This window comes from Micromesistius poutassou (genome assembly GCF_964030765.1).
Source record: "Micromesistius poutassou genome assembly, chromosome: 16".
In the NCBI taxonomy this organism is placed as follows: Eukaryota; Metazoa; Chordata; class Actinopteri; order Gadiformes; family Gadidae; genus Micromesistius; species Micromesistius poutassou.
The window spans coordinates 4,787,536-4,814,902 of NC_140286.1; the positions used below are offsets into that span (position 1 = coordinate 4,787,536).

The 27,367-nt window shown below is 45.2% G+C and overlaps 3 protein-coding genes across 4 annotated transcripts in view; 2 read left to right on the plus strand and 1 right to left on the minus strand.

The window, feature by feature from the left end:
* Positions 1 to 219: 219 nt before the first annotated feature.
* gorasp1a (golgi reassembly stacking protein 1a) lies at positions 220 to 7,651 on the plus strand. The gene is made up of 9 exons (XM_084480781.1): positions 220 to 354; positions 1,025 to 1,105; positions 1,241 to 1,444; positions 1,573 to 1,659; positions 2,705 to 2,835; positions 3,341 to 3,473; positions 4,102 to 4,207; positions 4,574 to 4,711; positions 4,846 to 7,651. The coding sequence occupies exons 1-9, from the start codon at positions 292 to 294 to the stop codon at positions 5,295 to 5,297; spliced, it is 1,395 nt and encodes a 464-aa protein (XP_084336907.1). The 5' UTR covers positions 220 to 291; the 3' UTR covers positions 5,298 to 7,651.
* Positions 7,652 to 7,802: 151 nt separating this feature from the next.
* Positions 7,803 to 17,959, minus strand: LOC311360660 (WD repeat-containing protein 48; the record flags this gene model as incomplete). 2 transcript variants are annotated; one of them, XM_084480779.1, is made up of 18 exons in its annotated part: positions 7,803 to 8,201; positions 8,663 to 8,855; positions 9,240 to 9,316; positions 9,920 to 10,007; positions 12,165 to 12,270; positions 12,475 to 12,570; positions 13,108 to 13,204; positions 13,324 to 13,431; positions 13,737 to 13,834; positions 14,098 to 14,200; positions 14,521 to 14,595; positions 15,500 to 15,724; positions 15,989 to 16,090; positions 16,372 to 16,460; positions 16,572 to 16,784; positions 16,921 to 16,999; positions 17,143 to 17,283; positions 17,912 to 17,959. In XM_084480779.1, 18 exons carry the CDS (start codon positions 17,957 to 17,959, stop codon positions 8,106 to 8,108), a joined length of 2,034 nt encoding a protein of 677 aa, XP_084336905.1. In that variant the 3' UTR covers positions 7,803 to 8,105. The 2 variants fall into 2 exon arrangements, with proteins under 2 accessions (XP_084336905.1, XP_084336906.1); XM_084480780.1 differs by lacking the exon at positions 17,912 to 17,959 and having other exon boundaries at positions 16,921 to 16,996; positions 17,143 to 17,216.
* Positions 17,960 to 23,464: 5,505 nt separating this feature from the next.
* The window catches only part of LOC311361267 (sodium channel protein type 4 subunit alpha-like), a gene marked incomplete at both ends in the record, with an annotated part of 36,463 nt that continues 32,560 nt past the window's right edge, over positions 23,465 to 27,367 (plus strand). The window contains 2 exons of the mRNA XM_084481448.1: positions 23,465 to 23,731; positions 25,575 to 25,717. Coding sequence (XP_084337574.1) covers positions 23,465 to 23,731; positions 25,575 to 25,717 — 410 coding nt within the window. The remainder of the gene's footprint in view (positions 23,732 to 25,574; positions 25,718 to 27,367) is intronic.

A 27,367-nucleotide genomic window follows, 5' to 3' on the forward strand; every position in this document is an offset into this window, starting at 1 on the left:
GTCTTGTATTCCCGTGTGTGCGCGCGTGCGTGTGTGTGCGTGTGTGCGCGCGTGCGTGCGTGTGTGTGTATGTGTGTGTGTGTGTGTGTGTGTGTGTGTGTGTGTGTGTGTGTGTGTGTGTGTGTGTGTGTGTGTGTGTGTGCGCGCGCGCGCGTGTTCGCGTTCGTGCGCTCGACTCGGGGCTCGGCTACTCTGGGCTGGAGTCAGTGGAAAGGACAAGATGGCCACGGACTGTCAATAAACCATAATCAGGATCACGGATGATATCAAAAAACATAGAATAACACCACAATGGGTTTGTCTCAAAGTTCCGAGGTCACCGAAGGAGGGGCGTTTGGATATCACGTGCACGGGGTGAGGGTTTTGAGCCACATTGAACCATGCATGTCCAAGTAGTTTGTCATACAAAATAGCTGCTAGCTTACGTTGAAGTTTAGTGAAGCTACTTGAAGTGGATCAGCCGGACCAAATGTGATGAGGTGGCGCTATGATTTCTCGCTATTAGGATGAAACGCGGTCACGTTCAACTGTTATTAGCAAGTCATAACCACACAGGAAGGATGCATTATAGCTACACTTGTAACAGGAGGCGCACACAACATTTGGGCAGCAGTAGACTGAGCCAATCGTGACGTTTTTCCTTACATTGTCACTTAAAGCGACTCTGAGTAACGCGCGTCGTAAATGTTATAAACCAGGGATTCCCAACTGGTGGGTCGCGACCCATAAGCGGGTCGTGAGCGAGGGCATTTGGTTCGCAGAGCATATGCCATACCTTAATATTTAGAAAGAAGCCGATGAATTAACAATTTTCACTAGTTTCAATGTTATGTTTCTATGGCTTACTAGTCCATTGAGTTTAGCCCAAAGTGTTGCTGCTGTTCTTCACTCATTGTTTTAACAGTACATGAAGGCATTGTTGATGTATGAAATACTGGTTATTAAAACCACTGTTCTAAACGAACCTACTTGCTGCTGGTTTACATCAGTCCCTCAACCCTATATACGTGTCCTTGTGCTGTAGGTGCAGGTGAATTCTCCTGCAGAAAAGGCCGGACTGCAGCCATTCTTTGACTTCATCCTGTCCCTGGACACCACCAGGCTTGTAAGTCCAAGATAATGCACTGTACTACACTGTAGTAAAACACTTAATATCAACCCAAACACCGTCCCTCGAGTAAACACGAACACCATAAAAGAACCGTTCCCCACACCTCATGCCGTCATGTCCCACCCGCAGAACGAGGAAAACGACCAGCTGAAGGAGCTGCTGAAGGCCAGCACGGAGAAGGCAGTGCGGATGGAGGTGTACAGCACTAAGACCATGCAGCTCCGGGAGCTCCAGGTGGTGCCCAGCACCATGTGGGGGGGCCAGGGCCTGCTGGGCGCCAGCGTCCGCTTCTGCAGCTACCAGGGGGCCAACGAGAACGTCTGGCACGTCCTGGTGAGCCGCGGCCACACGTTCGCCCCCACGAGCCGACGCACACACAAAACAAAAACGTATTTGTCGACGGGGACCTCTCTTTGGCTCTCTATCGTTCGAGCTGTTGTCTTGGTTCTTTCCCCCTCTAGGACGTGGAGCCCAACTCGCCTGCGGCGCTGGCGGGGCTTCTACCCCACGCGGACTACATCGTTGGAGCGGATCAGGTTCTGCAAGATGTAAGGAAGAGCCCCCGTTATAGCGCTGCTCTCTTGGTGGTGGTGGGGGTTGGTGTTCTGCTGCGTGAGGTCACACATATTTATTTTTTGGACCGTTTTTAGAAGTGCAGAAGACATCCCCTATGTGGATAATATAAGTATATTCTAGGGATGCACCGAATTCTTGGCCGAAACCGAAAACCGAAAATGAGGAAACCAAGGCCGAAAACCGAAAACCGAAACACCAAAATAAATTATTATGCCAATTATTAGTAGGCCTACCATTGCATTTATAGCTATGACTGTGTACTAACCTCACTAAAATCAAGGCATTGCAATTCAAAGAATAAATCAATTACAATTATTAAAAGTATAAAAATATTTATTTAGCACTGAAAAAAACACAGTTTTCCGTTTTGCACTTTGCAGACGGTCCCTAAGCTCGAGGATGATAGCCAACAGCTCATAGAAGCTGTCTGCACTTTGCGGACGGTCCCTAAACTCGCGGCTGATAGCCGACAGCTCATAGAAGCTGTCTCATAGCGAGCCGTCGCTAAAGACGGCTCGTTTGGATGAAAACAAGGTTGTAGCTGGTTCTCTAGATTACTACATTTAGCTAGAGGTGTCATTTGTTTCACAATGTTTCACTGATGATCTATGGCTTATCCAGAGAAGCGTGTGCTGGCCGCGTTTTTTGTTTGCGTCATCACAATTTCCTGTTTCGGCCGTGTTGTTTCGGTGATAAAAGTGTTTCGGCTGAAAGCCGAAAATGCGCTTTTGGGCCATTTTCGGCCGAAAATTTTCGGTGGCAATTTCGGTGCATCCCTAGTATATTCTATTATTTTCTATTCACTGATTATTTTCCATTTCATATTCTATTGTGGTCTATTCCATTCCAACCCATTCTACTTGGTTTATCATATCCCACTTGGACACTTGAGGACTTCCATGTGACTAGTTTACATGACCCTGTGCAGTGGCTGAGCGCCCAGTCAATGTGCCCTCTCTGATGTACCAATAGATATGTGTATTTAAAAAGTAAAATGGACGCCTCTTTTTCCTACAGTCGGAGGACTTCTTTTCCCTTATCGAGGCCCACGAAGGCAAGCCGCTGAAGCTGATGGTGTACCACATCGAGGCTGACAACTGCCGGGAGGTGGTGGTCACACCCAATGGAGCTTGGGGCGGAGAGGGCAGGTGTGTGTGTGTGCGTGTGTGTGTGTTTGGGCACAAAGGAGTTAGACGGGTGTGGTCAGGGAAATTGGCTGCTTTCGTCAAAGCAAATCTCCCCCGAGTGTTTATGTAAAGTAGCTTTGCATAATATAAGATATAACTTTATTTAGCCCGAGGGAAATGACGGTGCAGCCATTTGCAGTTCAAAGAAGGGAATGAGCAAATAAAAAAGTGCAAATATGAAAGTATACAATATAAGAGTAAAAATAGTAAAAGAGCCGTAAGCTACAATTACCATATGTACCGCCGGAAATGTGATAAAAATGAATGAATGACAAGATGAATAACAAGATCAACTAGTTTACAGTAGGATGCATTCAAAAGAACACAATGCCACAAGTGATTGTTGTACTGTTAAATGATTGTTTCATAGTCTAGGAAAAGTTATTCGAAAACGTGTTGATATATATATATATATATATATATATATATATATAATGAAACAGTTATCTTTGATGTTTTATCACAGTTTGGGATGCGGCATTGGCTACGGTTACTTGCATCGAATCCCAGTCCATTCCACTGTTCCCATGGAGACCCCGGAACCCCCAGCCCCTGAGGATCTGTCGTCCCCGGTTACGGTCACCCATGGGTTCACGGAGGTACAGAACGCTCTGTCAGATGAACACCGGGTCACTCACTCACTCACACGATAACCGGCAGCCGGTGATCATAACATCCCAGTCAATGTCCGACTCAAGAGATCACATTGTTGCTACCAATTTCTGACTTTGCAATCGCTCTCACACACAATTTTGACAAATAACAATGTTTGGCTGTAGATTTACAGCCTGTGTGGGGTTCTGTATACCATCACCCTCTGGTATACGGTGTTGGTAAATGGTTCTCCAAGCCAGTGTGCCTACTCCCTGCGAAACACTAACTTTAATCAAATCTCTCTGCAAAGGGTATTGGTTACAGATCTACTGTGATGTACCGCAATAAAACTGTAATCACTGTGTACCGTAATGTAATACTGTACACATCGATGTACTACATCAAAATAGAACATTGTATATACATGACAGCTTGAATTGTATTTTACAAGCTCTCTTCTTGACGTGAAGAATAATATAACTAATAGCATCAGCAGCAGCAGTCCTGTCGTCTGAACGGACGATGTGCGTCAGCAGGACGTCTGCGGGGGGGGAGGGTGGGGGCAACGCCAGAGGTGCATCTCAGTGCTTACTGTCGTTGTTGATGGTTTGTTTGTTTGTTGTTTGTTTCCAGGCTCCACTGATGGCAGCCCCTGGGCAGAGTGAAGACCCAGGGGACCAGGTCTCATTCCAGGGTGACCCGGCCCCCCCGCCGACCTTCCAGAGACTCATGGACCCTGGTGGGTCCCCTCTAAACAAAGGAATAAACAAACAAACAATCACTGACACGTTTCAGTTTGGCTTTGTTCACTCTGGGACTCGACCGTACACCACAGACACTTTACACACAAATGATACATACTTTTTTATGAACATTCTTAATGTGGCAACAAGCCCATGAAGCCCCTTGATTGAGTCCTCCTCACCATGGTGTTCATACAAACCCTAATCAACCGTGTGTGTGTGTGTGGTGTGGTGTGGTGTGTGTGTGTGTGTGTGTGTGTGTGTGTGTGTGTGTGTGTGTGTGTGTGTGTGTGTGTGTGTGTGTGTGTGTGTGTGTGTGTGTGTGTGTGTGTGTGTGCGTGTGCACTATAATGACGGTCCAGATGCCTATGAGGTGGAGGTGAGCACGGACCCCACTGAGTCCGTGGAAAGGCTGGACCTGTCGGTGTCCTCCATCGACATGACCTGCACCTCCCTGGCCATGCACGAGGAGCGCGAGGACTGCGACATGTCCGGCGTGGGTGAGTCATCCCGCGGCCTCCCTCGCCGAGCCGGCTGTCTTGCATTATAAGGGTCTACAGCCTAATAATAACAGCAGTAACTACAGGAGTAGTCTATCATATGTTTACATGAATCCTCTTCTTCACCTCCTCAGAAGAGCTGAAGGACTGCGACAGCACTGAGGCCCACCCCCACGAGGAGCTCAGCTCTCTCGCCACCTTGGACCTCACATCCACCTCCGCTCCACCCGAGTCCCCAGCGGAGTCCCCACCCAGCCCCCTAGCCACAGACTGCCCCACCACACATTCTCCCCCTTTGTCCCCTGACCGTAGCATATCCCCCGCCAACCCCTCCCCCGTCGTGTCCCCAGACTCTCCCCCTCCCCCCTCCACACACCCCCAGGTGGACCTCCTGCCCCACCGGACGCTCCTTGGCAAGGCCTCGGAGGATGACCTCCAGTGCCAGGACGGCGCCGAGAGGGCGGAGCCTACGGAGCAGACGCCGGAGCGAGGGACGGCCGAGACCCCCACCCGGGAGCGCTGGGACGAGGAGGAGGAGGAGGAGGAGCAGGAGCAGGAGCAGCAGGAGGAAGAGCGAGAGCCGTGATTGGGACGAGGCTGGAGTCTTCCGTTGAGCTGGATGTCCGGTCAGGCCGTGCTGCACGATTGTGAACACATTTAGCCCACCCAACACTAAGGGAAGCCCATCCACAAGCAGAGCCACATCTTCAACCTAAAAAACTATCTCGTTATTTGTTTTTATCCACACCATGTTTTTCAACTTTGTTTTCCGTTAAATCATATACAGTATATGTAGTGCTACGCTGATCAAATCTTTATGCTTTAGGATGGGAGATTTTTTTATTTTTTATTTTATTGATACTTATATTTTCATTTTGCGTAAAATTGTTTTGACTTGGCATTGCTTGACAATCCTTTCGTATACATCAGTGGAGTAACTCGATTAATAATCCTTCCAAAGACACGACAGTGTTTGTAGCCAGTGGTCTGTTTTATGCTGGCTTCACGTTATTTACTACACTAAGATTTAAAGCACATCTTGTAATGCCATGTTCACGCATTCTCCTTTTTATTATCAATTTAATTTAAGGCATTATCTAAATTTTAAACACAAATGGGTCAATGAAAATGTTTTTTTCAAGACATTGCAGCTGGAATTAGAAATGTTCTGTGAGAACTACTATTGGATTGTTAGCATTTTGTAGATTTACAAAGGTCAATACAAGAGATACATTGAGTCTAGCTAGTGTTTTCATTACGTTAAGATCAATGCTATGTCATATCATTTTTCTGATCTATGCAATAGTTTAGAAATCATGTTAGGAATATATGCTTTAAGTATAAATGTCGATTTTAGTTCTTGTTTTATTTGTACACATTTAAACTGCTGTTAAATGATTGTTTTTGTTTTAAAATGCGGGGCGTCTGTACACAAGTAGACACTAATAGTTAAAATAAGGAGAAAAAAATGGGTATTTTTGCAGATATTTTATCAATGAACTGTATGTTTTATTAGGAATGAGTGCAAACAATGTTTCTGCTGTTGAATGGGAGATGGGTGAATTTTATGTCTAGAAGAACCAGATCACCCGAAAGAAAATAAAAACATTTAAAATGAAACATTCAGCCTTCCTTTTCTCATTACATTTTAAAAAGGAGGGGGAAAAACATTTAAAATTACAATAGATCTGTCATTGTTAAACCATTCAAATTTATTTCTTTGTTGAATCCCTAAAATATACATCATTCACAAGTTATTACAACAAGGGTGGGTATGTATATATATATATATATATATATAAATATATTTTCTTCGCTGTATTTTGGCCTAATTACGCCTTCCCAGTCCTCGGGTTTGGCCAATCGGATCGCACTGAATGTGTGCCAGAGTAATATACGCACGCTCATAAATCGGGAGTAGATTTAATTTAATTTACAACGAAAAGGTCTTTGCTGTTTCTTCTCTGTGACACACCAAGCCATAAACGGAGACCAGAAACAGCCATTGCTTTTCTCCTCCCTGCAGCAAAATGTCCCACGGTGAAGAAGCATGTTCTTACAGCTCTATGGTTCCACTTGTATTATGACTTACTAAACACTCTAAATGAGGGGAGAGCCTAGCAGCAGCCCTGGTTATGCCAGTATAGGCCCTGCCCTATGATCCAAGCAGAGCACTAAGTATGTTTTCATTCTTCTTTTTAAGATATATACCTTAGATTATGTCCTGATTGCTAAAATTACTTTTGACAAGTACAAACATTCTTGATGAAACTGCACTGTTAGGTTGCAGACGAAAACATGTTTTAAAAAAGGAAAGAAAAATGCCATCTTAACCTTCAAACCAAGACATTTATGTGGATGAATGTGTGCTCTTCTCCATACTGGGAAGAGGAGTAGGGTTAGTATAGCCATTTAACTGTACAAAAACTAAAAGAAAAAAGAAAAAAACAAAAACTAAATCCAAAGTGTTGTACATATATTTACAAAATAAAGAACATTCAGTTCATTGATAACAGCACAGCTAGAAAGATAAGCTCAGACGCTCGGACAAGTGCTTCTGTCGCTGAGGTTCAAGCTTAGCAGTCATTTTCATTTTCTAAGCGAAGGGTAAATTCAAGTTAAGGGGGATGTTTGGGTGGGGTGGGGGGGGAGGGGAGTAGATGGTGTCAGGAGTGAGGGGACCGAGGCAAGGCTGCCGAGACACTGGTTGTACGGTACTGATAAGTGGTGAGATACTGTAGTGTCAGCAGCAGGGAGTGTCGGCAGAAACGAGGGGGACAGTTGTCTGGAATGTACTAGAACAAAACCGTAAGTCTACTACATCCACACACACACACACACACACACACACACACACACACACACACACACACACACACACACACACACACACACACACACACACACACACACACACACACACACACACACACACACACACACACACACACACACACACACACACACTAAGGGAGACCAGTATAGTCGGAAACAGAAATGCCAATCGGGATGGGAAAAACCGAAGGAAAAGAGAACCCAAAAAGAATTAAGTACAAAATAATAATGGGTGCACAATAAAACATTGGTATCGATCTTTCAAACTGTACATACAGTAGAGCAGACGACCCTCCCCAGATCATACAACCTTACTATTCCAGGGGTCCCCCCCCCACCACCCCCTCTAGTCTGCTCGGGCTTGTTCTGGCAAGATTTCCCTACGACATAAGGGGGCGCCACCGCCTCTCTCAATTTCATTGGTTCCTCGTTGACACGGCGACGCTTGACCACACAATGGGGCTGAAGGTACAATATGTCAGAGGGTGAGTGGTGATTGGCAAATGACGACAAGTTTGTTTTGTTTTTCGTTTTTGTTTGTTTTTTTTGCATTCTGCCTTCACGTGGACTTCTGCCGGTAGTGAAGCGTTAAGTCCCCGCCGCTCTTCCAGATGAAGTGCTTCACCGTTCGCAGGTCCATGTTGGGGTCCAGGACCTGGAAGAGGCGGGACAAACATAGTGAACTGTAAGCCAGGGTTACGATAAGGAGTAAACTAACCAAAAGACAGAAGGGGAAGACAGAAGGGAAGGGGACGGCACACTGAAGGAGGTTAACAGAAAAGAAGGAACAAGAAGGAAGATGAGATCATGCCCAGTGGTCATTTGCTGCATGTCCTCCCCTCTATCTCCCATACCTTCCGCTCTATAATAAAGCATAAAATAATGCAAAAATAAACCTTTAAGGAAGAGGAGGTGACAGTAACCGCGATTATCATCATTTGAAAGGAAAATATAAGAAAGAAGGAGGAGGATGAGAAAGCAAACCTAAGAGGGAATGGAAGAGAAGTGAGATCGAGGAGAAGAGAGGAGCACAAGAAAGGATGGAGGAGTGGAAGGAAGGAAGGAAGGAAGGAAGGAAGGAAGGAAGGAGAGGAGGGCGAAGGAGGCACCACCCACATGGTCCTGGCACATGAGCTCTATCTTCTCCTCCGCCAGCATGGCCATGTCCTCGTCCTTCTCCTGCTCCCCCGGCTTGTCATTGGCCGAGGAGCTGGTGGTCTGCGACTCGTTGTCCAGGTTGATGATCTTCTCGTACACGTGCTCCATCACCTTCCTCACCTGCAGCATGTCGCTGGCCGACAGACGGTCCCTGGGGGAGGGGACAGAGGAGAGCAGACGCCACCGATCAGGGCCTGAGCCTGAAGTCCTTGGGACCACTGATCCAGGAGACACGTCTGTACGTGGTTAGGAGGCTCAAGGTTGACCTTGAAGTTGTGTAACCCGACCCTTCCGATAGTTGTTATGGGTGTCATTCGCCCTTATGAGCCGGGCCGCGAAGACGGCGGCAGGTCGGAATCGACCCTGGGTCACTGCAGTGCGTTACTAGCGCGTTGCGTCACCGAGCCAGCCCCTCAAGACTTATTTTTAACATCTAGTCCAGTTCTTTGATCAAGTAGGTAAAGTGGCCTACATGCGAGCAGTGAACACGGTTGGTTATCAGAGAGCCAGTAATAAACAGCAGGGGAGCACTCACTTCTTCAGCGTCTTCGCTCCTGAGGATGAGTGGGGCTGGAGGTAGAAGGGGATTTTGTTGAATTTCGGCATATTTTTCTGCAGAAGAAAGAGGACAAAACGCATGAATAGAAAAGACATCACAAAGATACATACAACCTGGTGAAAGATGTCGCCTTCATTGTGGCTTAACACTGGGGGATTTCAAAGTGTTCATCCATCTTATCACAATGCAAGAACAAACAAAGACCACATTTAATCTTGTACCAAACAGAATGTAAATGTGTTGTTTTACGTCGGCATGGAATTGGGAGCCAAGCCTCCTAGATCTATTTTTGTACCAGGTGAGGGGCGACACACATTCGAACACATTGTTCCTGTTCAGTGTCTAACAGCACCTGCTCATTCCAAACACAAGGGCCTGATGTCAGTGAAATGATTAAGGAGGCTTATTGACCCTCACAAAATGAACATATTACATGGGGACTCCCAGTAGTGGTTCATTCATAGAAATTAATCATAATAGGAATTCATCATCAATAATAAATGTACCGTTCTAATGTGATATGGTAATTTTATATAAAGGCTTAATCATAATAGTAAGTCATGAATCGTAATGAACACATACACCTATAACTTGAACGAGGGCATGAGTTAGTAATGAGGAGAGCTGAAGCAAGTGAAGTGTCCGTGGGGACTTACGTCTACGGTGATGTCTATGACCCACTGAGGCACCGTCTCGTTGAGCAGCATCGACTCGGTCTCCCCTCCAGAGTCTCTGCACAGCAGCCTGCACAGCACGACGGTACACATGGTTAGAGGGGCAAGGAGCCACGGGGACTTCTACTGAGTAACCCAAGCATATTAAAACAGCAAAACGGTCCCAGCCTGAGGATATGAATAACGTGTGCAATGCCATCCAAATCAAAAGCTACAGATGGTCGCCCCAGTAACAGAGTGCTTGTATGACGTGGCCTTCAGAATCACTATACATTATTACCATAACTATATGATAATGAACAACTTGACACCAAGATGTTTTTTAGACCGAAACTAATTGAACAGCGTAGGTTATATTGTGACATACAAATGTCAACGAACTCTGGAATAATGTCCTCATTTGGAATCCAGTGAATTATAATATACACATTCATCGTCCACCTCTGTACATATTATATAAGCGATCAGGAGCCATTGTGCCACCAAAACCAATAAACAGATGTCCAGGACCTATAGGGTTACTGGGACTGGGAGGAAGGCCAGACCAAAAGACAAACCCAGCCCAACAACATCCAGATGGCAACAGCATCACAATACTCGGTCAGCTACACCACGATAGGAACTATCAGTGATATATCACTGCCATTTCCATAGTAGACATTAGGAAAGGCACATTGATTTATCATCCATGGATGTTTCCAAAACAGCCATCTTGCTTTAATGATAATCAAACAGAAAGTGATGCTAATAGTAAATCAGTAAGAAAGACAGCCAGCACATTCATATATACACAGCCAATCAGTAATAAGATAGGCAGAGCGTTAGATACCTCCCCACCAACAGTTAGCGCATACATTTGTAAAAAGCCAATCAGAGCCACTGATACAACAGCTACAGCAATACCCTGACAGCCAATCAGATTCAGCTAGAGCAGCGGTTCTCAAAGTGTGGGGCGCGCCCCACTGGTGGGGAACAGAGACGTGACAGGTGGGGCGCGACAAACGGGAGGAAATTTCACTGAAAACTCCACATTTCTTATGGTAGGAGTGAAAGCTTGACAGTAGGGCTGGGCGATATGGACCACAAGTCATATCTCGTATTTTCAAGCAGAATGTCGCTATAAGATATATACATGCTATAAAATAAGTGCTGTCGCCGCGCTCCAACTCGTCATTCTACATCGGGGGCGCCGCGTCGCTGTGCTCGTTAACCTGCCTGTAGGCCAGGGTGGCTAAACATTTTAAAATTAGTCAGTCAAAAACAGTCGGAGCAAGATGTGGCAAATACATGTTTCGCTCTGAAGGGGATTTTAAAAAGTGACGCGAGCGGAAGAGCGGAGGCTGGGGGGGGGAGCGTGTGTGAGCCAGAGGCAGAGCGGGACGGAGAGAGAGGTGAGCAGAGCAGAGTCCTGCACGGCTCTCATGTTGCAAACCCGCACCCGTCCTTATACCCGCACAACTTAAAACCACATCCGACCTGAATATCAGATCCAGCACCGGAGAAGTCTCGCTCTCTTGCTGCGCGGGATGCACTGAGCAGGGGTGGCGAGGATAAATCTGTCAATCTGAGCGATATTGGGAAACGAACGACCGTGCTTCTCGCCACCGCGATCACACACCGACAGAGTCGTCTTTAGGTGTTGTAACCGAGCAGCAGCTTCGTCCCGATGCTGAGCCTCGTCACTGGAGTCCTCCCCGTCCCATAGCGTGTCCGCTGACACTCCAGCTCTCTTCTCGGCCGGGGGGGCGCTGCTCGCATATTTTGTAGACGTGTCACTAATAATGATTTTTTTTAAATTTGAAATAGGCCTACATTTGAACATTTTAAGCTTGCAGCTTTGCAGCCACTCATGCAGGTATAGATCTCATGAGTTCAATTGCTCACCTGTCTTGCCAAATGCATTGCTCGTCTTTTTTTTTTTTTAACAGATTGCAAAGTGGCACTTTTATTTTCTCTTTTTCTGAACTTGGTACAAGTCATGACACAGCTGCACTTTTATTTTCTCTTGTTGTTGAACTTGCTGTTATTTGACGTTATTGAGTTAGAATTTAGATACAACATGATGTAACTTGATGTTACTTCAATAAATGTGGAGATGTTAAGCTTGGCGTATTTCGTTAGCGTTGTGTTGGGGCGATGGGGGCAGGTGGGGCTTGAACATCCCCCCTTGTCCAAAGTGGGGGGTGACCGAAAAAGTTTGAGAACCACTGAGCTAGAGCAACCATACCTGAACAGGGTCCGCCCCCCTGCCTCTCCGAAGATGACGGGCGTGTGCGGGGGCACCTGGAAGTAGCCGTTTCCCTTCTGGACACGGTTCTCCTGCTCTCCGTTCACTGAGGGGGTCAGAGAGAGCCAACACAGCCATAAGACCACCTGGAGACCCCCAGGCTCATATACCATAAACCTTCACAAACGTTGCACAGTTTAAGGCGAACCATAGCCTGATAGGGTTTGGGTTGGAACGAATGAGTCAGAGCCCACTGGGGGGCGACTGACAGACCACACACTTAAGTCAAGTCCAAGAGGAGGCTCCGTACCGTGGTTGACCTCGTTGTCCTCCTCCTCCATGGGGTTGATGTGGGTGCGGGGCCAGAACTCCAGCAGGGCCTGCAGCAGGAGGCCCCCCAGGTTCACTGGAGGACAAGGTCACGGTCGTTTATACACAGTACCACCTCAAAACCAAAAACCCATTCAGAGAGCTTTACACAGGCACACAAAGAATATTGTATTTCCTTTTATATAAATTAATAACATTTCATGATTGAATTGTTATGTATTTCATTAAATAGAAATACATAACAATTCAATCATGAAATTATATTCACCATGAGCACTCAAAGACTATACACACACAATAATTTAAAAAGGGAAAAAGTATGAATAGACTAATAATAGATACTGCAGGCTTCACAATAAGCCAAGGTCGAGTCAAGGTCACGTGTCTAGCCCTTCACATCACAATAAATGCCTTGTCCTCAAAAACTGGACAGATCAGCCGACAGTCAGATGTGTTATACGGTCAGAGAGCCTGACCCTCTCTCGCCCTCAGAGAGGAACTCATGTGGAGTATAACTGGCTGGAGTGTGAGTGAGTGAGTGGGTGACTGTGAGTGTAGAGATACCTATAGAGAGACAATATAGGAGAGATAAAGTAAGGAACCAATGACGTACATTTTGGGTCGGATCCATCGGAGCTTGAAAACCCTGCATCCTTTGCGGACACCCAGGCAGCGAAGCAGTCACTCTCGTCCAACGTGATGGTGAGCATCTGTTAAAAGACAAGACACCGTACTGAATCACTGGAATCCAACACACACAATGAATTGGTGGCATGCATCCAGGTAGCCAAGAGCGTGACAGCCAAGACCCAGCGGTATTGACGCTTACCCCAGTCTTAAGATCCACAGAGAACCAATTTGGCACGTAGACCATCTTGAAGCGCTTCTTGATCTCCTCGTCAAACTCCACCTTGCCCAGGTCTTCTCCTTTGCAGGCCTAGTGCATCAAGACAAGAGACCCCACCCAAACACCTCGGTCAGACTCACAGACATGACACATAAACTGACCAGAACTGGTCAAAGCCAGATGATTTGTAAAGCACATAATCAGTTAGTCTCAAAGGGTTTCACATTGAGCTAACACTACCCTAACCCCTCTGCAGGGCAAAGGGAAAAACTCCCCAAACACAAGGGAAGAAACACGGAAGAGGAATCCAGGGATTCCTGGGTATGTTGGAAGGGCAAAGGACGCCAAATAGCTAAATATAACTAGACACACAGCAGCAGCCAGGCAGACTATACCTTGAGCACGTCCCAGAATACCACGTTGTTGTTGGTGTCTTTGGTGAGTATGTGCCTCTTATCGTTCAAAATGTGACACTGGATAATACTGGCGCCTCCTGCAAAGAAACATGCACACAGGAAGCAGATGAAGACGTCATCCAAAACGACAGATTGCAACCTAATGCAACCGAGAATTAAGAGACGATTGCAAACGACTAACGACTGATTCATCCAAACGACTTTGGATGAATCAGAAACACACAGGGAAGCTCTAATAGTCCACAGCATCCCTGCTTACTCATCCAGCATTTCCCCTTGGGGATGAATAAAGTGTCTGGGCAATCGAATGCCGTGGATGAATGAAAACAGTGGAGCTTACCCTTGATGACCTGCTCCGGCTGTGTAGACAGCGGCGTCAGCGGGGTGGTGCAGTCGTTGTCGTACTCCCCGGACGCCCTGAAGTTATGTATTCCCTTTAGAGACTGGACACAAGGAGACCGGTTATGCCCCACATGTTATCATTATTGATCATCATGATGATCACCATGGGTGATTTCCTCTGTGACAAACCACTGACTGGTGTACAGGAGGTAATGAAGACAATGGAACGGTAATCCCACTGCGCAATGTCATCGCCAAGGTCTCAAAATGTAGAATGAATCACACCCGGAAAACCATTATCATGCACGGCCTATGGCTGTGCTGGCACAGACAGACACCTCTATTTCTAGCTCTAGGTTCAGCCTGGGTCACTGGTGCGAACGTGACTCTCTTATATGGGTGGTGACATGCGTTGGCCTACCCATTTGTTAACAGAGGACTTGGTGGTGGACACCCAAATCGCTGGGGGAGGATCAGCAGATCTGTCCAGCTCCATCTGGACAGGGGCAGAAAGAGAGAGACGGAGACAGAGAAAGAGTTAATCTGAGGCGGAAGCAGATGGACTGACCACTGGAGCTTGGAACGAAACCAAGCCGTCAATCAAAATAACCATGAATTAAAGATAAATGGATACACAATATTGGCAAGTTGTGTATAATTTTTTTTAAATTAAACTATTCTGATAAAAAAAGCAATGTTGACAAATAACTCACCAAAAATAAAAGAAAAAAATTGTGTTATTCACTCAGCTACTACAGTCTAAGACGTTTTAAGAAATGTAACATAAACCAAAAGCATTATGATCCATCACTATACTCCATTAACCCAAACATCATCTGAGATCACAACCAAGACCCATCCAAAAGAACCATGCTAATTCAAAACACTGCATTATAAATCTGCCAGGTCATTCCCGTTTCCCATTTCCAGGGGAGCTTTAATGCAGTTAACGCCCACCAGTAAACGGCCTGCCTTGTTCCGCTTTACATTTACAAAAATGACAAGGTCCACACAACCAAGTTTAAAAAATTAAATATAAAATAAAATAAAATAAAATAAAACACAGACAGAGGGCTAGTCCTTCCAATAGGAATCAGCAAAACATTTACTATTCAGTTTTCTTCCAAAACACAAATACAGATTTCTCTTGCTCAAGGAAGCTTGCAGGTAGACTGCGGAAATCTGGGGTTCAAACCCACAAACCTTACGCCAATAGCCAAACACCTTTTATAACTTTAAGAGTTATGGTCTATCCTGCTCTACCACTATCCAGAATAAAAGTCCTCAAGTGCATGACAACGTGTGACGCCCAAAATACAACGCAAGACCTCAAGACAATCGAGGTCACCGGCAAGACGACGTCGAGAGGCTCTTCGGCCAGACCGCTTGGGCCTCCTCACCTTGAGCACGGGCGCCTTCTCCTCGCAGATGAGCACGCGGATGTCCGGGTTGCGCAGGTCGGTGCAGTAGATCTTCTTGTCGCGGCCGCCTGAGTAGATGTGCGTGAAGGCCTCGTTGACCTGCAGGGCCCACACGCCCTCGTCGTGGACCCGGTAGGTGGCGATGCAGCGCTGCTGGCCGAGGGACCACAGCCGGATGGTCCCGTCCGAGCTGCCCGACAGACACTGGAGGAGGAGGTTCAGGGACAAATCACATGGAGTCGTTTAGCAGACACTTCCCCCCCCCCCCCCCCCCCCCACAGTGACTCACAAGTGATACAGAGAGCAAAACTGGAGCAGCTTCCGAAACGTCTGCATGACCTGGTTTTGTATTAGTGGTGGTGCATAATAGTGACATCAGAGACGGTACGTTTTAATGAGCGTTTAAAATCAAGATTCAGAATTAAATAATCTTTGTCTCTGTGAATCTTTGCTTGTGTTCTGACTCACCTGAGTGCCATCTCGATTCAACAACAGTGATTTCACATTGTCCGTGTGACCCTTCAGTTTCATCAGCTTAGCACACGTACGAGGGTCCCAGACTCTTAGCACCTTCACAAACAACAACCACATACACATTGAGTCATTTATTTAGCAGACGCTTTTATCAAGGAGGAGTAAGGGAACAATCAAAGCACACAAACGAAATTGGAGTTACTACAAAAAAAAGTGACGTTTCTGATTACAACAACCGGAGAGAGTGCAGAGCAGCCGTAGGGATAAGAAGGACGAGGTGAGTAGACGTACAGCAACTCCAGCAACATGTATAACGTAATGTAATGCATGAGGTACAATGAACAAAACCCGATGAGGTAACCCGAGAGGCTCTTTACCTTTTCTGTGGAGCCTGACACAATGACCGTGCCCATCTGATTCATCGCCAGGCTGTAGATGGAGTCTTTGTTCCCACTGAGTGACGAGGCTGTCGGGAAGAAGAAAAACAACAAAACCACTTAGATAATCACAAAGAGTCCATTACAATAAACTACAAGACCACCCACGACGGGGGGTTTCAAGTGCCAGGAAGACATACTGGTGACTGTGTTGTTGGAGGCCGTGAGCGCCGTTAGCGTGTTCACGTCCCAGAGGAAGATCTGTCGGTCGAGGCCGGCGGACGCCACCAACTCCTTGTCCTTGGCGTAGGCCAGGGCCTTCACGTAGTCCTTGTGCGTCCGTAACGTGGACATGCAGAAGCCCTTGTGCGCGTTCCACACTTTCACCGTCGTGTCGGATGAGGCTGAGATCACTGGGGAAAGGGGTGGGGATGGTGGAGGGTTGTTTTGTGTTAACGTTGAGTCCGTTGGCAGGCGGGATTAAATGAAAGCCCAATGACAGAAGAAAATTAGATCCTCTGGGGTCGACCGGCATGTGGTCACACTTACATGTCTTGCCGTTGCAGCATAGAACAATGTCGTTGACCCAGTCTGTATGATGCTCCATAGAGGCAATGTACGGGTCCTGCTACAATGAAAAATAATAAGAACCAATGCTTTATCCATCATCTAATCATGGATACATAACTCCAAAACTACAGTATGAGAAAAACATATTTTCTGTATTATTTTTTTCATTTATGATGGGCATTAAAGATCACAATGATTTACTTTGTGCTGGTTGACACTCCATATTCGGATGATCGAGTCCCTCCCAGCCGTAAACAGTCTGTTGAGCGCAGGGTCCAGTTGTAGCGCATTCACCCCATTCCGATTATACTTCTCCACCTCGTCTCTAATGACATAGGACACCTGGAACACACAGTAGAATAATGATAGTTGGTTTGAGGAGTCCCAATGACAGAAATCAACGCAATAACATAAGGCAATACATAGTTTGAATTCAATTACCGTAACTACAATGACAATTGGATGTTTTGCGTTTCGTAAATGCTTACGCGAATAGGAGTCACGAAAACTCAAAGATTGTCGAAAAAAAAGAACAACACGTTTTGTTCATTCGTGTTAAAGTGTATGATAATGCATCCTTGCAAACTGCATGGTAGGACTGCCGTGGGACGTGCATTAATCCAGCAATTAGACCGAGCCAGTTGCAGTGTTAAATTACGATAATGTTTACCGAAGATGAATGTGTCGCTCATATGAAGGAATAATCATTGACGCAAACACACCTAACCCCAACCAGATCCACAGTCACAACACGAGGATTTGGTGAAGAATTGACAATTGGTTGAAAACGCTAACTAACGTTAGCTAAGCTAGCTAAGTTAGCCGGCTGGAGTCATGGTTCAACAGTCCTACTGCCTCCTGCGAGGGGTTTTCAATGCCCCCCGAGCGTCCTCAATTTGTGAATTTAGATTAAATGTCATTCCCTGGTCGTTTGTAGACATCGACCAGTGATTACATAATAATGATTTACCTGTACTTTTCTCCGCCCAGCAGCATTTTGCCGATGATGGGTGGCCATCTTGCATGTTGACAGTCAATGCGTGTGATTGTACATCCGGAAGAAAAGAAAACACTCTTTTGAGGTGTGTGGGTCATGTAGTTTTGTAGTTTTATTCTTTCCTCCGACTCCGCGCTTGGCCGTTTCATCCGGAGCTAAATATGATTCATTTTGATTATTTCCAATGGTTGGGCTCTGCATACTTTTAACTTGAGACATTGTTATTTCCTTTATTGGAATTGCTATTCTATTTCCACAATCATTTGTTTTAATTTGATAAAAATAAGACAAAATACCTATTTTGTAAAACATGAAAATCTATACGATGCAAATTACCGTTTGGCACGCAAACACTATACTGTTTATATAAGAGCTATTGGTTTGTCAATTTCAAAAAAGTTAACTGAACTATTTACACCAGCAGATGGGGCGAGAAGGCAACACAACAGAAAGAAACGGTCGGTTATAGTTGCCCATGAATCCAGTTGTTTTGTCAGCCCTCTGAGTAAAATAAGAGCAGGCTACTGTCTCAAATTATATAAAGCACAAAACCTATTGGTATACCACGGTAGACCGTATGCCATCTCGTCAGAGGGAATGGGCAAAATGATTTGTCAAAAACAAAAAAATATCCATATCTGAAAACAATAAAACAGTAAAAAAAAAAAAATAATAATAATAATAATAATAATAATAATAATAAAACGTTATCTTGGGTAACACGTAGCATGTCAAACGTACGTTTGAGAATAACATTGATTTGCAATTTTTATTTTGAAAAGTTTAAAAAAATAATCCAAGTTGTCTAATTCCATTGATGCCCTGTCGCTCCACCAGCCCTCCCTCCCAGCTCCACATGACGGACAGCAGTGCGCACGAGCTGCCACCGGCACGCGCGACACTTCTTGCTTCCTGGCTGCGCAACTGTAGAAAGAAAGCGCTACAAATTCTGTTGCGCACCCATTTTTTTTAAAGAGTTAAACAACTTCGGACCCGTCGTCTAACAGGAATAATCTAATCTAATCTAATAAAGAACAAACGATTCGAATGGCGGGAAAGGGTTTTCCTCAAGTGACGGTTAATGGCTTGTGCACCTGCAACACCTCTGCCCGCGTTCAAATGTCCAACGTAAGGTAATTCAGCTGGTCTAGAAGACAATTGACTGGAAAATCTGAATTAGTCTCGATATAACTGCTTCGTTACTCACTTGCTTGAGGGAAATGATGGGTTTTGCGCTCTGGATTTGGCACTTACTTCTACTGCAATCCCCACCTAATTCTGGAAGCTGCGCCGTTACCATCAGAGTTTTACATGTGAGTATATTTGTCAGTATTTCAATGTTGTTTTTTTCAGCGCTCATGCTATTTTTCTGTTCTATTTGCGTTCGCACACGACGGGTTAGAGGGGGATAGTGAGTAAGACAAAGCAGTGAGGCATTTTTTTTTATTAATTAAGAAAAAATGGCAGCACATTGTTGGCTACCATTAAAACCCAAATCAAAGAATCGAGGGACATAGTGTGGCCTACAGACCTAATGTTTGTGTGTAGGGGAAAATTCAAGATTGGGCCGTTTTTCAGCAGCCTCTACTAAATGCATCCTTCAGGTCTGTAGGTCTTATATGAGTTAGCCCTATGAGTTGCTATTGGACTTAATCACGCAATAAAAATAAATATTCCGCACATCAGTGACAAGTGAAAGATTACTGGGGCCTATTCTGGATCGTTTTGGTCGTTCTCATGTTATCCCACTGGCCAAATCGGACTTAGTTCTTTACATTAATACATTCAAATGGACATTTCTTTGCAATAAGTAGGACCATGAGCTCTGAAATGCATGTTTCTTCGCAGCTTCCCTATGACTGTCCAATTTACAACGTTAAATCTGAATTTCTGTAGGGTAGGGCTACCTCATTACAATTCTTTATTTCTTTATTATTTATTTAGATGTTTGGTGATCAATAATTAGCTGACAACATTCTAACAATACAAAGTCACCTTAAGTCAATGTCTAAGATTGGAAAAACTAAACAAAAGCAGGCAAACTAACTGGCCCTTGACTTCAATGTCATATTTTGTTGAGCTCATCACCTTGGCACGCGTGCAACATGGTGGTTTCCCTATGCATTATGTCACAACACAGCTGCCCTAGGCTATACAGTAATCACAATAAAAGCTTTTTGTGTCAGGGCGTTTTTTTAAACAAAAAATAGGCCATCGTCACGTCGGTGCACACCTTGCATCAGGATACAGTGCTGTGTGTGTGTGTGTGTGTGTGTGTGTGTGTGTATGTGTGTGTGTGTGTGTGTGTGTGTATGTGTGTGTGTGTGTGTGTGTGTGTGTGTGTGTGTGTGTGTGTGTGTGTGTGTGTGTGTGTGTGCGCGTGCGTGCGTGCGTGTGTGTGTGACGGCAACAACCTCCCTCTCCGTGGAATAATAAGCCCCTCTGGGCTCAGATTAAACATAAGCCTTGACTTCTCACAGTCTGATCAGCATCCTCAAAGTCAAGAAGACTTCTTCTTGAGCCACACACTTATAAATCATACTCATACATCTTACGACTAAAATACATCATAGTAGGCCCCTATTGTCCCATCAGGGATAATTAAAGTAGGACATCTTATTTTATCTTGTGTTATCAAAACGTGACTTAAGATGTGAATTTTAATAATAATATAATAGATTTTGACAGTAGGCTACTAATGAATATTCATCACAACCACACCATGGGAATCCCCATTGAAAGGGTCAAAAAAGTCAGGATTATCCCTTGGTTTTACATTTGGCAGCTGGGTCTGTACTGTCTCACTCGTGTCCGTATATCCCTCCTGATAGAGTCAGTAAGTAAATAACATACCGCCTACTTTGAACATATACCCACCCTAACTCATTGGATCTCATTCTGCAAGATTCATACAAAATGTTAAAACTGTATGCATAATTTGAACATTGAAATCTTATTTTGGGAGTGTGTCTGGATGATGGCTGTTGAAGCAGCCTCAGCCAGCCCCAGATTCCAATCAGTCTGACTCGGGCCAGGTTAGGCTGCTTAAACCAGACATCATCCACACACCCTCCTACATATATTACTGTTACTAACTACTACTGTAAACTAAAGGTGATGCTTCTAACTAGAAGCATTTCATTAAGGCGGTTAATATATGCCATTTGGTGGATGCTTTTATCCAAAGAGTCACCCCACCGCCTCAGTGCATGCATGGGGGCTAAGCTACAGGGCCATGTTGAGCTGAGCTATACAGTGTTTTGTAGCTTGAAAATGGGCTCATGTTGGTTGTGTGTTGCTGTAGCCTCACCATCAAACATAAAGAGGGATTCCCCCTGTCATTCAATGGGATTTGACTCCTCTGTGAACTCCACATTGCCCTATTACAATCCAAGGGGTCGGGACAGTGAGAAGAGCTCATAGGTCACACTGGGGTCATCTGACTTGGCTAAAGGGCTGATTATGGTCCCACGTTCACGCAAGGCAAGGGGGTTATAGACCCCTTACGTCTTTGTGGACCCTCCTTGCATCCACCGCAAGGGCCTGACGTGCGCCTCCCAAAAATTGTAACCTTCCTTTGTGACGACGCAGCCGCAAGGGTTTTGATTTGTCCGCTCACTAAAACCCGATGCAGAACCATAAAGGTTCACAACTGCATTGAAGCGTCTGCGTGGTCATTGGGTTGCGTGAACGTGGAACCATAATCAGCCCTTTAGTCTCAATGAAAAGTTGAGCATCGTCCCCTAATCTACTATTCCAGTTTGAAATTGTGTGTGTGTGGGTGTGCATGTGTGTGTGTGTGTGTGTGTGTGTGTGTGTGTGTGTGTGTGTGTGTGTGGGTACACTTGTGTGTGTCTGCGTGTGTGCAAATGTGTGTGTGTGTGTGTGTGTGTGTGTGTCTGTCTGTGTGTGTGTGTGTGTGTGTGTGTGTGTGTGTGTGTGTGTGGGCATCAGGCTCCTCCACATTGAATCCAATTATTATAATTATTGCAGTGATGATGATCGTATCACATCTGGCCATAAATGGGAATTAATATTAATTCAGTTGAGAGATGCTATTCGCCCCGCTCTTTCTAATTCTTCTCACCCCACCTCACCCCACCCTACCTCACCCCAACCCCCCTAAGCCGGCTTGCAAATCAAAAAACAGCACCCATTGGCAAACATGCTCTCCGTCCATTTTAATGTAGATTAATAACGTCCTGACCCAAATACGTATATAGTATAGAAACACTGCTGACTTTTCTGCTGAGGAGTCACATTTGAAGATTGAGATTTGAGAGACCACAAACTTGATGTTACTGCATGATATTTAGCTTTAGTATGTGTGTTCATGTTGTAAATGTATATCTGTATAATGTTCTCAATACCTTGATTTGAATGAATACATGTGTTATGGCCAATGGAGGATTTTAGGAACAGTTATGGGAATGTATGTAGCGAAATCCTATTCTTCTCAGTATTGTCAACCAACACAAGCGTGAATCATTTCAACCCAATCAGTGTGCACTATTTTAAATGTGTTGGTCGAGCCAGTGGACAGTAATGAAGTCTTGTGGACGCATCCATCAAAGACACCCATTATAAGCCCACTCTATCTACTTTGTGGCTTTGTGAATGTTACATATTTCTGGTGATAGTCAGCATCTGGCTTCTGTTTGTAGGAGCCCGAGTGGAGCTGGGTTCAACCTTGGTGAGAGATCAAGTGAAAGCCGATGACCTGCGTCTGGCCAGATGGGCGATAAGCAATCTGGACAGGAAGAGACAGATCAGGACAGGAAGTGACATATCATTACATGAAGAGACATATCAGGATAGGAAGTGTACGGATGCGACATATCAGGAGAGATATCAGGGCAGGAAGTGACATATCAGGAAAGGAAGACACCGGACGTGACATATCAGGACAGGAAGTGACATATCAGGACAGGAAGTGACAGGACTGGTACAGTCCACAGGATGTCATCCAGTTCACTTATAAGGCTCAAATCAAAAGATCACCAGTCCAAAGAGTTGGCCCGGAACAAGAGTCAGGGGTTTAATTCTTTTAAACGGGGGGGGAATAGGCGTCATGTCGTTTTTTCAGAGACAGTTGAAAAACAACAAACTGCCATTGGTCAGCATGAGGGAACTCAACCCTTCTCTCTGTCCACAGTATGGACAGGGGACCTCCTTCTCTGACAAGGGTAGTCAACATACAAGTCCAGTGTTGTGATATTGAGCTAGCCACCTGTTTACACCAACTACCTATGTGCACAGCATCTTTCTATTGGGCCTAGTGGCTACCTGCCTGACCACCGTTTTTTTTTTGATGATTAATCAAGTATGGAATACAAAACGGAAAAGCTCTCTCTCTCTCTCTCTCTCTCTCTCTCTCTCTCTCTCTCTCTCTCTCTCTCTCTCTCTCTCTCTCTCTCTCTCGCTCTCTCTCTCTCCTTCACTCCCACCTAACCTGGCTTCTCCTCCGTCTCCCCTTCCCAGCAGCGGTGAGTAACTTGTGGTCGCACGGGGCATCAGGATGAGAAGATGGCAGCCATATTGTTACCAACAGGTCCTGATGGCGTGCGGCGCTTCACCCGCCAGTCCCTGGCCGCCCTCCAGCAGCGGATCTCCGAGGAGCACTCCCGGAGCACCAGGGACTACAAGGAGGACCTGGGCAACGTGGAGCCCCCCAGGCCCCGGCCCGACCTGGAGGCCGGCAAGCAGCTGCCCCGCATCTACGGGGACCCCCCCTCGGCGCTGGTGGGGGTGCCGCTGGAGGACATCGACCCATACTACTTCCAGAACCAGAGGGTGAGAACCGGAAGGGGGGTGTACGGGAGAGTGGGGTGAGGGAGGGTGAGGGTGGATGTTGGGGTGTGTCTGTGTAAGTGTCTTTGTGCTTGTTCGGTCTGATCTTTGAAGTTCAGAGAGTATAGGAGTGTGCGTCGATGTTTGTGTATGTGTTAGTTGGAGGGGTCATGTTTGGAAGGCTTAAGCAGGAGAGATGTAGTTGGTAGAGTAGTGGGGTTGTGTTTAGCTCCATGTTTGATCAAATGGTCCTTGTGGTTGCCGAACATGTAGGAATTGAAGAAAGTTGGTGTTGGATGAGTGAGAGAAAGTGTTCAACATTATACAACATTAGGGACTTTTGAGAATTGTACCCTTTTCTACTGTGTCAGATTTGATGGCGTGACATACTTTTACAGAAGTGCGTCATTGAATGTATAATTTAAGCCGTATTTCTAACTGCAATATCCGGTAACCTGAACTACGGAAACCAATGACAACATTTGAAGCCCACTTTGTATTGCGCAATATCATCGTTGTTTTTTTTTTATAACGGATCAACATCGACCCATTTAAATGACTTTACAAGTCTATCTATCATCTTGTTAGTAAATAGTGGGAGCTATGAACTAGTTGCTGAACAGAGGATTGTGTGGAGGGGTTGAGGGGGTGTGAATGCACCCCATCTTCAGACCTATTAGCTGGCAATGTAAAGTGAGGGCTGCGGTGGTGGTCGCTGTTCTCTCTATCTCTCTGCCGTCTCCTCTTTGTTTTGGCATGTGGTGTGCCGCTTCTACTGAAGGATTATCCCGAGGTTGGTTGATATTTAACTAAATGCCGTCGCCACATCTGGAGCAACTCCACTCTGAACTGGCGGCTTCCGTCGTGACCACGAATAGCCAGGTCTCGCCATTAGCCAATCACCTTGCTCGCTTGTAAAAGTCTAATGCGTTCTTAGTGGTGCCAGGAAGCCATGGCGCTGGACCGTAATGTCTTCAGCATCATTTGTTGTTATAAGATCTGCCCTTTAAGAGGCAATGAAACCAAAATCAATGGCCATATCCATGTATATATATATTTTAAAGTTGTACTAATTAATATACTATCGTCAACATAGTAATATATGCTATTTATCACTCTGATTAAAATAAGACCATAATTAAGGAAAAAATATGTTTTTTTTCAGTCTCTGTCAACCAGTCTTCTGATAATTCAAAGGATGTTCTTTTCATGTCAAGTCCTAAAGTATACTCTTTGAAATCGGACAAAGGGACACATGCGACGAGGTGTGTGTGGATGTGTGGAGCTCCGTCTGGGCAGCGGTAGACTTTAATGTCTGCGTTTGAAAGAGGCTTAAGCTTCTTGGACACTAAGTGTAACGCCGCATTTCATACACAATAAGGCTCATACTAATGACTCGTACTAGCTTTAAAAAGAAGTTTCACAAAGTCAATGTCGGCCGTAACCATTGGGATAACCAACTCCTCCCTCCTTCCTCGAACTCTGTCCAAAACGCGTATTTTTCCATCTCGTAGTTTTTGAATTTGAGGTGAAAATGGGGGTTCCCTTATACTTTACCCGATCAAAGTATGAGTTTTGAAAGGATAATACTGTACCTTATATTACCGTGTACGACAACATGATGACCCTAAGCAGGACTCTTTAGAATAGTGTTTTGAATGCATAACACAAGGATGTTTAACACATTTGAATATCAACCCAGTAGATTTAAAGATCTTCTGTTGAGTCAGCAGTTAGGAGTTGGATACAAAGTCCCTTCTGAGAACCCAAATTGTATCCCAAATCGTGTGATTTAAAGATCAATAATGATGAGTACTATGTTCCTCTGTTTTTGTTTCCCTTGCAGACTTTTGTAGTGCTCAACAAAGGGAAGGCCATCTTCCGCTTCAGTGCCACGTCAGCCCTCTACATATTCACCCCGTTCCACTGCATCCGGGCCATCGCCATCCGGGTCCTGGTCCACTCATATCCTTACACAGGAACAGGCCCGTGAGAGAGAGTGTGTGTGTGTGTGTGTGTGTGTGTGTGTGTGTGTGTGTGTGTTGTAGAGATGCGCGGTTGGCGGTCGCAGCCTCGTACTCCGCGGCCAAACTGCGGATTGGGCGGCTGACGTGACAAAAAATAATATTTTAATTAAATTCGGGCGGGTGGCGGTTTAACCAATCAAATTAAAAATATATTAAAAATATATAACCCAAACAACCGGCGGGCGGGTGCGGTTTTGAATATTCATCAAAAACGTTTGTGCGGATGGATGGCAGACGGATGATGCGTTTTGTGATGCGGTTGCGGATTAAATAATAGCCCATCCACGCATCTCTAGTGTGTTGGTCTCCCATCTTTTGTGTGATCCAGGGACAAGTGCATGTGTGAATTGTAGTGTAAGTGTTAAAGGCATATACTTTGTGCTATGTGAAATGATGGTTGCTTTTTTGTTTGGACTCAATCCACGGCAGGTTGGATTTCCTTTACCTTTACGTTCACATTTAGTTGCTAAGCACTCACTTTGAACCAAAGCCACTTAACTCGAGTGAGACTGTGAACAATTAAAGCAAACACTCAATAGCGGAGTATTAACATTTTGAAAAATGTACCTTTACAGGCAAAGTTTCCAAAAACAAACAACTGGACAGTGCAGAGTAGCTATAGGATCCCAGTATCCTTTGTCGGTATGGGCTCCCTGATATTTGTTTTGCGAGGACGAAGAGACATGTTAATGTAATTATGGATAATGTAATAGCAGCGCTACAGAGTTTCTGAGGCTTGAGGGAGATTACACTAATGATGAGGGAGCAGAGTTTCAGGAGATAAGCTGGGGATGGTGCTATAGGACGGTTATATAGGATGTAGATGAATTGATATTATCTGTCTAGTCTCTCACAGCCTAAAGTTTCTAGGATTCAACCATATAACCAATATCAAGAGTACCTCTACCTGTAAGGGGCTATGAGCAAGGTGCCCCAATCCCTACATGCTCCTTAATGACATGAATCCGAATTCACTGAAAGTCCCTTTGAATTGTTCTTTTATGTTGTTCAGCCTACCAGAAAGAAACAATCAATTGTATGCCAGGGAACTCTGTTTGAATATTTAATTTACTTTATGCATTTTATATAAACTCCTGAGGGAAGTTTCAAACATATTCCAGTCAACAGTTAACTGCCTCAGCCAGACAGTCCCAATTCAGCAGTAATTATTATCCACTTACTTTACCCCCCCCCCACCCCCACCCCCTTATAGATCTGTTGGATTTTGCCATAGTCCCATTTTTATAGAAACAGCTTTGTAACGTTCCTCTGCCAGAGCATCGCGAAACCCAATCCCCTGATATCCGTCTTTAATCTCTGCAATGAAATAAGAGCAAAGGAGATCATGACATTATGCATGCTGTGGCGTCGGCTACTCTCTATTAGGTCCTCAGACAGAGCCGAGCGGTCCATTTCACAGACGGGGCCAGGGAAACCATCTCTTTCCAGTCGCATCTCCTCCTCTACCTCTGGGATTTTCTGAGCTGTCACTATCTCTACGCTAGCCCAATGGGCTTTCTTCAGGCGATTAAAATGTCATGTCTGTATCATTAGCCGCTAAGACTTCCTGTGGCCGGACAGGATGTGACCTCATTGATGTGCTGATGTTGAG